This window comes from Peromyscus californicus, unplaced genomic scaffold (genome assembly GCF_007827085.1).
Source record: "Peromyscus californicus insignis strain IS unplaced genomic scaffold, ASM782708v3 Scaffold_1__1_contigs__length_55948999, whole genome shotgun sequence".
NCBI lineage: Eukaryota > Metazoa > Chordata > Mammalia > Rodentia > Cricetidae > Peromyscus > Peromyscus californicus.
In genome coordinates this window covers 28,928,542-28,939,179 of record NW_026294492.1, presented here as the reverse complement: position 1 = coordinate 28,939,179, position 10,638 = coordinate 28,928,542, and the positions used below count along the sequence as shown (strand labels likewise).

At 42.5% G+C, this 10,638-nt stretch overlaps 1 protein-coding gene across 1 annotated transcript in view; it reads right to left on the bottom strand.

Moving 5' to 3' along the window:
* Qpct (glutaminyl-peptide cyclotransferase) overlaps positions 1 to 10,638 on the bottom strand; it is a 30,680-nt gene that overhangs the window by 3,147 nt on the left and 16,895 nt on the right. Inside the window, exons 4-6 of the mRNA XM_052746330.1 lie at positions 4,673 to 4,849; positions 2,753 to 2,852; positions 991 to 1,107 (exon numbers count right to left, since the gene is read on the bottom strand). Of these exons, the coding sequence (XP_052602290.1) occupies positions 991 to 1,107; positions 2,753 to 2,852; positions 4,673 to 4,849 (394 nt within the window). The remainder of the gene's footprint in view (positions 1 to 990; positions 1,108 to 2,752; positions 2,853 to 4,672; positions 4,850 to 10,638) is intronic.

Genomic DNA, 10,638 nt, shown 5'->3' with positions numbered 1-10,638 from the left:
ACCTGGAAACCTTCACCTTTAAAGAAAAGCTATTTGGCCGGGTGGCAGTGGCGCATGCCTTTAATCCCAGCACTCGGGAGGCAGAGGCAGGCGGATCTCTGTGAGTTCAAGGCCAGCCTGATCTACAGGGTGAGTTCCAGGAAAGGCTCCAAAGCTACACAGAGAAACCCTGTCTCAAAACAAACAAACAAAGCTATTTAATGGCACCAGGTAGCTAAATAAAGTTTGGGGGCACAGGGAGGTTCTTTTTGCATTAGGCAACCATAACTGCAGAGACCCATAACTGGTTAAGATGAGGAGAATAAATGACTGTTGAACATTAAGCCATCAATTAGACATCTCTATCATCTAAGGCTCAGTGAGCATCAAAGATGAGGGGTGGAAAGGTTGGCAGAAACAGAGGGAGGATGGGAGAATGGTATGAAATGCAAGCACGGCGTGGCCACTGCACTCTTGAGCTCACAACATCTGTGACCATTACAAGATCTTCCTAAGATTGAGCCCACAACATCACGTCATGGAAGATGGAAGATCCCAAGAGGTCTCACCCCTCTCTCAGGACTTACACATATTTACAGTGGTTGCTAGGGGAGGGAGAGACATATACATCAGTGGTGTAGGTACTGGTAAGATGCCTACAAATAACCCCTCATCCTCTCTCTTGTAAGAAACCCTAACAAAACCCACTGGGTCATTCAAAAATACATGAAAGGGGAAGGGAGATTAACTGGAAAAGGGGAAGGGAGTTACAAAAGAGGGAAGGGACAAGAGAGGGCAAAAGGAAATGAATATGATCAAACTACATTTATACATACATGAAAATGTCATAATGAAACACACTTGTACAATTAACATATAACAAAAATAAAAGATAAAAAAAGAATGTGTAAATGATGTTGTTTTAAAATTTCAAAATGCACATAAAATACAATAAATATAGTAGGCACAGAAGGGAAAATGCACATGCACAATAATACACACACAGTTTACCTTTTCTTAAAAATGGAATATGGTCATCCTGGATAATATTTCCATAGCCAAAATTCTGGAAATACTTCCTCTCCAAAGAATGATCCTTGAGCAAACCCAATTCATAGAGTTCTTGTTCTGCAGACAACAACCAGACAGTAGATGAACATCTAGTTTTATCTGATCGCATCTCAGAATACATCCTTATTTAGGGAGCTTGAAATCTTACCACACATGGAATTCTTCTTTAGACACATATCAGCGAACACAGCCATATCTATGACAGTAAGTGTCTAGGCGTCACCTATGTATACTTTGGAGTAGAGATTAGAGACAAGGAGTCACACGTGACTCTGGCTTTGCTGGTGAGGACCTCTTTAAGGGTAGAAGCTCAACAGAACAGTAAGAGATTGAGAAGGAGAAAATGAGTCAAAGGTGTTGGGAAAAGTCAGGTGCAGATGCAAACAGGTCCAGAAGGTGCATGGGGAATACCTACAGAGGGATGTTGGCCTTAAAAGTGGAGTATTCAAAGAGAGTAGGATGAAGTATATCAACTGGCCACTCTGGGGAAAAGACAGCTACTGTGACCTATATCAGTGATTTCCAAGGTGTGGTTCCTGATCAGTGACCACCTGGGACTGACTTAAGAGATGCAAATTAGCTGGTACTATCTCAGGTTTAATAAATCAGAATTTCTGGGATACAGCCCTGTAATCTATGCCTTAGCATGCCCTTGGGGGATTCTGATTTGCACTAAAGTTTGAGAACCACTGACCTACATAACCCATCACTCTAGTTATCTTGTAACATATTCATAACCCATGTGCTGTTTGTTACAAGATGATAAGAGATCATGAGATTATAAAACAAGGAAAAAGGACTCTCTAGGATAGCTGTTCATTTTTGTGATTGTTAAATTTACAAGGGTAAAACTGTACCAACTAGTAAGCAAGCATGTGTAGTGAGATTGTAAGAACATTGAGCAAAGTGTCCCAGCATAGGCCCCAGCCTCCAAAAAGCCAGCCCAGCCTTGGTGTAGGGAGGAGGGGACTGAACCTGCCTCAGCTGAGTCTACCAGGCTGGGCTGACTCCCCAGGGGAGACCTTGCCTTGGAGAAGGTGGGAATGGGGGGTGGGTTGGGGGGAAGAACTGGGGGATGGGAGGAGGGAGGAGGGGGGAATCTGTGGCTGATATGTGAAATTAAGGTAATTATAAAATAAAAAATACTATTAAAAAAAGAACATTGAGAAAGCCCCAACTACCAACCAAAATAATATTCTTATTTATCAATATTTATATTTCCTTAACCATAGGGTACATTTTTTTCTTATACAATTAAAGACATAGTTAAAGATGCAAATCCCATGAAGGAGAACAGCACAGTGGATTTCAATCTCAATAAGGTACAATTTTTGATATGTACACTTTGGAAAAGGAAAGAAGGGAAGCACACAGAGTCCTCGAAAATAAGACAAAGGAAGAAAATAGGAGACAAAAAGAGATGGAAAATTAAATTCAAGAGTATCTTTTGACATCATTTCTAAGAATCTAGAAATGTAGTGTTTTGATGTTTGCATTTCAAAATAGAATTCCATGCAGGAAAATAAATCAGGCCTGTTGACGAATTAAGAACAATAAACTAATTGGTAGGGTAAGACAAAAGCCAGCCAAGTGTGTTAACTATTTAAAGAGCACACTTAAATCATAAATTCTGAATTTTAAAGCCTACTGCTTTTCAGTAGGAAGAAACAACATTTTGTTCTTTAATAACTGCGGTGCTTACCAATTGCTTGGAGTCTATTAAACCACCTGGTGGTCTTGGGGAAAAAGTTGGGAAATGTTGGATTTGCAGCTCCAATTAAATCTAGTAAGACCAGCAGATCCTAAGGAAGAAAAAATATTACTTAATCATGGTCATCAAAGAATGTTTTAGAACCATTAATAGAGGAAAACAGTCAAAACTAAATAATTTTAATACCTGAAAATCACACGGAGAGCTATATAAATGAACCAAGAGTTTAGTAACATTATTTGCTAACTATTTTAGAGAACTTTTTAGATCTTGCTTATGCAACACGGATAAATGGTGATGTATTATACACCCAATGGACATAACTAAGGACAGGTCAGAAAGGCAGGTTTGACGCATATTTCATGAATTGAAAAAGGATATATTTGCTTTGCTTTCAGATGGGAGTTCAAGCATGTCTGATCTTCTGTGCCATTATAGTTAGGCATCTTAACTTTAATCTGTAATGATAGGGGTGCATGTGGACAGAAGCTGTGACTCATGCAGCATGCAAGAAAAATTCCTCCAAAGGAAACTGTATACATCATGCTGCTGGTTCGCCATTTCCTTGTGTAGCAAACAAGGTGCTCAACAACCCAGCTGCTCTCTAAGGTCTCCTGATTATAACCTTCCATATTAAACCAGTGTTCGTTAGCTTATTTGAGCCGTAAAACATCAGCGAGCTTGAGGACTCCCTGAAGACCACATCCTAGATTAAGTCCTCCTGATTTAGATAAGTGAAATAATGTGTGGGTAACTACCTAGAGTGAAACCTACCATATACTGAATAAATATTTTCAGACTTCACGATTCCAAAGACACAGAATGCACAAGTGATATATACATACACACACACATATAACTGATATTCATTCATTTGAAAAACTGCTTGTTTGAAATAGGAACATATTCATGAGATTGGATAAGTCTCTGTCTGAGAAGTAAATGGTCCTTTCCATCACTGTGGATCATATATCTGGATGGATAAATAACTAGTAGTTATCTAGGTCTCTCCTCCTTTTCCTGAACCCTTTTGAGCCACTCAGACACAAGTGAAGGAGTCCTGACTGCATGTCTTTGACCTATGGCAAACTGTCAATGTACCTGAGAAAGTCATGTTCACATGAGGAGTGTTAGGGAAACTCATAGACGACATTGATTGTTCATTTGATTCATAGGGTGAAGGCCGGTAACATGAGAAACAACAGGATGCATGCAGGCAGAGCAGAGGAGTCAGGGAGAGTGTCAGGGATTTGTGGAGAACCCTGGGAGGAAGGAGGTCCCAAGTGTAGAACAAGGTCCTAAGCTGGGGTCAGTGAGGATTAGTGACAAGTTGAAGATCAAGTATGGGAAGAGAGTCACAGGAGAGGATTTACTGGCAGAGCACAGAATGAGGATGAATTGAGGTTGGATGCTGAACCCACTACTTAGTAATAGCAGCGGGATTTTAAGGCAGCCTTAAAATGTCTCTTCTCTCATATCAAAAATGCCAAATCAGCCTACCACATCAAACTGAACATCCATACTGCAGTCACTATACTGCTTTCAACGCATGGGAAATTCCTCACTCAGCCCTCTGTGCTCCCTTCCCTGGGGTTCCGGTCCTCCTCTGCCTGAAAGAGGCTTTCCCTCTCCATACCACACAGTATGGCGGGGGGAGCTCTCATACTGAATCCAATGGCTCTTCAACCCGATTCTCACATCATTTTAATTAAGCCCAGCCAAACAGCTTCTCACACAGAATCATTCTTTTTAGCTCTGGGATTCCTCAAAAATCCAGTGCTTGCCAAGGAATGTTCTACAATAAACAGTGCTCCGAGGATTTCGTGGCACTTTTAGGCCTTTACTTGGTCTTGGCGGTCTCTCCTCTGGAGACAGGGACGGAGCTAGGGAGCCAAGGTGACTGAAACTAACCATTCCATGCAGTTGGTTAGTGCTTCTCGATCCGGGAGGGTGTGGGGTGGAGGCCATCTTCTGGGCCAAGTGCCGAGAGCCGTACAGAGAATCTTGAGGAGACCAGTGAAGAAAAGCCTCTTCTCCATCAAAGAAAATGAGCCGGAGCGAGAGATCTGGCTTGGAACCAGAGACATCCTGGTAAAAAAGAACAATGTGAAAAATAAAACAAAACCAACGGAAACTCTTAACTCCAACCAATCACAGAATCCCAGACTATATTAAAAAAAAAAAAAAAAAAAAAAAAAAAAAAGCACTTAGTGAGGACATATTGACCTGGGATTGTCTTAGAGATATCTATGAACACTGTATCTTCAAGATGGGTTCATGGTGATCATCAGTGTGGGGGGGGGGGGGGGGTGGATAAAGGGCAAAAATGCTACAGTCAATTAAAAACCCACATTCTTTCCTAGTAACTGAACAAAAAGATGTTCCATGAAGCGAAGATGTCCAAGCAAGAGAAGAGATGCCAAAAGTTACTTCACACCATTTCCGCTCCAAACATCGTCATACCACGCGAATCCCACTCCTTCTAAAGCTAAATGTCTTACATTTGGTCTTACACCCTAGAACACAGACCGTGGGGCTGCTGTAATGAACGTGGTAGCATGCCACAGAGCTCCCGTTCCGGTGCATGTGTTGCCCTAGCTGCAGCCTCTTCTGGGCTGCACCTCCGGGGAGTGCCCTATATCCCATGACTACCTTCTTCAGTCACAGGGACCTCTCTACAGGGCTACCGCCTCCACAGCTGCCCAGAGGTTGGCTGAGGCTGCGGTAAAACCTGCACAGCGGCTCCATTGCTCACTTCCTAATCCCTTTTCATCCCTCTCCTTGTGAGCCAAGGCCACTCCCTACTCACTGACCTGAATGCTCATCAAATGATGTCCCACCTGGGAAGGTGCTTCCTGGATACCCAACCTAAAGCAACTGGGTACCTTCTTTTCACCTTACTGAAGTCCGAATGTGTTACTGAATTTTAGTTCAAGAGTCTACTCTAGGAATGACATCGGGACAGAAACAAAATAGAGTATTTTTCTTCAGGGCCTATACATGGGGTGAGTTAGGAGAGAGAAAACAAATCCATAAGCATGATATGTAATATGCCAAGGAGCTCAAGTATAAAACATTCATCCATCCACTGAAGATCGGGAGAGACGAGAGATGGAGTCCTTGGGGTCATCAAGAAAGGCTTTGTGAGAGAAACAGTACTTGAGCCAACTAAAAAGGTTTACATTTGTTATTGTCTGGCCATGACTCTCCTGTACAGATCAATCCTTTGGGTATTCAAATACCTAAATCCTTCAATCTCACCAGAATCTCCAAACTCACTTAATCTCACCTCTCCACAACTATACTCCCATAACAACCCTATTTATTCCATGTTTGGCCAAATGTCTGGCAATCATTCCAATCCTTCCCTTATATATTATATACACTATCACTCCTTTGCCTCTCCATAGTCCCAGTTTCCTGGAAAAATAATAATAATCATATGCAGTACCAGTCTCTACCTATTCTGTGACTATTCTCAAGATGCTGAACTTGGCCAAAACAAAATAAACAACCATGCCAGTTGCTAGCTTAAAATCCGTGACCAGAAGTCAGACAGTGGTGGTGTACGCCTTTAATCCCACCGCTTGGGAGGCAGAGGCAGGTCAATGTCTTTGAGTTTCAGGCCAGCCTGGTCTACAAAGCTAGTTCCAGGACATCTAAGACTGTTATACAGTGAAACCCTGTCTCAGGGGTGATAAAAAAAAAATCCATGACCAGAAATTTTGCTATCGCCTTTTGTGTTTACTAGAAGTCATATGTACTGTCTGGGTCCGTTCACTCTCAGTCTGAGTATTTCCCTAATCTTCCCCACTTCACCCATCCTCACTCCCAAGTGATGGCCTTGACTTCTCCTTGCCAGTCCAATTAGACACCAATCTCTCCACATCCGGACTAAATCCCATCTCCTCTCGTCTGCTATAGGGCATTGCTTTAACAAACGCTACTCCTCCTACATCAAGTTTTCTGTCTTTGCTGGATATTGCTGCGGGCTTACTATCTCCACTAACTGTTGACCTTTCCCCCTATTCATAGAAAAACTTGTTGGAAGAGTTCTGTATTTGCACTGTGTCAGAGTCCTGTGCTTCTGGTCCACTTTTTTTTTTTTTTTTTTTTTAATGCTGGGGATTGAATGCAAGGCAAGTACTCTACCAACTGAATCATGTCCCCCAGGCTTTCTGTGAGTTCTGTTCTTAAGCCTATCCCTTCAGGCTTCCTATCCTCCATCTTCTGAAACTGATCTTGTCAAGAACACCTAGGACCCGTACGTTGCTAAACCCAAAGGTCAACTCTTAGTCTTCACCATTCTTGACTTACTGACCCCATCCAGCATAGCTGTCACTCCATCCTGGGTGAAATTCTTCCATCTGCCTCCTAGGACACCACCTTCTTCCTCCCTCAGTCAGGAGATGGAATTTAGTGCATATGTAGAGTGATTGGCATCTAATGATACTGATAAGAGGAAATCAAGGCCACTGCATGGGAGTAAGGATGGGCGAGTTAAGGAACTGCAGCTAGGGGAAAGGAAGAGTGTGAGATACTCAGTCTGAGAGTGAACAGACCCAGACATCCTTCATGTCTCTTCCCTCTTAATATCAAAGAGCACTGGGACTTGCTCCCTGGTTCTCTTCTCATCTCTGCTAGTATCTATCCCTTTGATACCTATTCTGAATAGTGTGTGTGTGTGTGTGTGTGTGTGTGTGTGTGTGTGTGTGTGTGTGTGTTCTCATATCTCATCTCCAGACCAATGTATCAGTTGGCAAATTAACACCTCCACACAGATGTTTAATCGACACCTCACACACATGTGCACACACACACACACACACACACACACACACACACACACACGTATGTAACACATGCCACAAGTTTTTAAAACAGACATAATTGTCAAAAGTCAACTCCTTGGGCCGGGCAGTGGTGGCGCATGCCTTTAATCCCAGCACTCAGGAGGCAGAGGCAGGCGGATCTCTGTGAGTTCAAGGCCAGCCTGGGCTACAGAGTAAGTTCCAGGAAAGGCGCAAAGCTACACAGAGAAACCCTGTCTTGAAAAAACAAACAAAAAAAAAAGTCAATTCCTTGTACTCCTGGAATTGCACTATCGATAATCTTCCCCCAGGTGAATTGACGGCAACACTCTCCCTAGCAGTTACTCAGAGCAAAAGCCACTGACTGGGAGGCTCCTCCCTCTGTCTTCCCTGTTTCTACACAAAGACGGCCAGATGGGCAGAACAGTTACACTGTCAAGCATCTTGAATACTTTTGATCTTCATCAGTCAAGCTGGTTTTATTTTGTATCGATGCACACTTCCCAGAGCCTTCGCCCTCTGCTTGGTCCATCCAGCCTGAGCTGGATGCTCGCTTGCCCTGAGGTTCACTGGCCTGCTGCTCGCTTGCTCTGAGGCTCACTCGCCTGCTGCTCGCTTGCTCTGGTCACCTTTTACCCACCACCCTGGAGCCTCTCTCTCTTCTTCTCCAGTACCTACAACCCCAGGACTTTATCTTCTGTGGTTTCCTGGGGTTTTTTTTTAACATTAATTTTTTTAGAGCGAATTTAGATAGCACTTCTAAAATGAAACAGTGCATAAGAATGAAAATGACTGCCGGGCGGTGGTGGTGCACGCCTTTAATCCCAGCACTCGGGAGGCAGAGCCAGGCGGATCTCTGTGAGTTCGAGGCCAGCCTGGGCTACCAAGTGAGTCCCAGGAAAGGTGCAAAGCTACACAGAGAAACCCTGTCTCGAAAAACCAAAAAAAAAAAAAAAAAAAAAAAAAAAAAAAAAGAATGAAAATGACTGATATTTTACACATGTTTTAAAAAGGTCTTCATTCTGTGATTTCATGTGGCAAATGAATTTTTAAAAATTTTAAGGCATAATTATCATTGTTTTGTAGCTCCCAAGATTCCTATCGAGAAGTCCAGTGTCATATTCATTCTTACTCCTTTTTATATGACCTGGAATGATCCCACAAAAGAACTCATCATCATTTTATTTTGTTTTGTTTTTTCCTTCTTTCTAGAAAAGGTATTTCCTCTACTTCAGAACCCTGTGTTCTTAATGTCTTTTTGAAAATAGTACTTTTAATTTAAAATTTCCAAGATCTCTCTCTTTGCTGTGGTGTGATTACTCTGTTACTGAATACTCTGTTTTGTTTCATGAATGTAAATGCTCGCATCTCTAAGGATTTTTAAGTAGTGTCTAGAGATCTTCTGCCCCCCTGCTCTATTCTATTGCCTCAAACTTCATGTTTCAATTTTGCATAATTAGTTTTTCTTGCTTTCTTCCCCCGTGGAAACTGTTCTCCAATATCGGGCCACACCTGGTGTTCATTTGTATTGAAGAACACGGTACTAAAATGTTCACTGGAGACACACATTGGTTGGCTCTACTGCAGTCATTTCAGAGCAATCTGGTGTCTATTCAACGTGCTCGTGTAAGATTGCCAAATGTCCCCCCTTGGCATCCTTGACTGTGGCGTCTGCACTCTCTGGAGAAAGATCCTCCAGTCCTGTGTCTGCTGCCAGTTTCCTGGTGCCAGAGATGGAAGAAAACCTGAAGACCTCACTGTTCCACATGAGGTTCATCTCAGCTTCTGGATCTCCTGGGGACGACAAGCACATCCCCACCTCACACCCCACCATCTCATTGTTCAAGACCAAGAGATGAAGAAGTTCATAATCAAGGGACATGGACGTGTAACTGGCCACAGTGGGAGCCACAGCAAAGGTACAAGATGTCAATATCTGATGACTGTCCTATAACTGGAAATGGGCAGGAAGGACTGCAGAGAGCTGGAACAGTAATTCCGTCTACTATCCAGACCACTTCCCACCACCACTTGCCCAATTTATGACAGCTAAAGAATGTACATGCCACAAATTCAGTTGAAATAGGCCATAAATAAATCTGTTACAGTTTGCATTCAAAATCAGCCCATTCTAAAAAATTGCTCACATCACCACTTACCTCTAATAGAAAAGGTAATTCAGAGAAGGTATACATTGACTCAAATAATTAAATGAGGATTCCCATTCAACAATCCAGTCCTTTCTATTTCTTTTCTTTTTGTTATCACTGGTACTACTATTATAATTATTGTTACTTTTGCTGGACAGGGTCTCACTATGTAGCCCTAGCTCACCTGGAACTTATTATGTAGTCCAGGATGGCCTCCAAGTGATGGCAATCCTCCTACCTCAGCCTCACAAGAGCTGGGATTACAGAAATATACCACAACGCCCACCGTGGCCCTTTCCATTTCTCATACCAAAAGCAGGTGTGTGCTGTGTGGAAAGAAGGCCAAGTGGGTCACTAAGAGAAACATTTGTGCCCAGCAGAACTATGCCTTTAAGTCACACCTCGTTCATTCCATGTCTTTCTGTTAGAAATACACATACAAAAAATTAAAATGGCACATCTGCTTATGGATTCCTTCACTCATAGCTAGAGATAGTTAACAGTTCAAAGCAGGACAGGGCAGGACAAAGGCAGTATAGAAGGTTCAGACAACAAAATAAAATGTGGAAAGGGTATTAAGAGGGTATAAACAATCCTTGCTTTCTTCAGGTTCTGCATATCCAGCAAAAACAGAACCAAATATCTCTATTACTTCCATTACAAGATAAACCTTTCATTTCTTTACTCGAATTGTATCAAAGGCTGGATCCTTCATAATGCCCAGGGTAGCGGGGAAGCATTTGTTGCCTGTGAACAAAGTTTTTGTACTCACTTTGCCGTGTTTACTGTTATGAACAGTATCAGAATAAAATGTCTTCATCTAGTTTAGCACTTTCCCCCAAGACACCCTTAAGAGCACAGAGGCTGAAATAAAATCGGAGAGTCCCAGAAGCACTCTGAGCTTCGGGCGTAACAA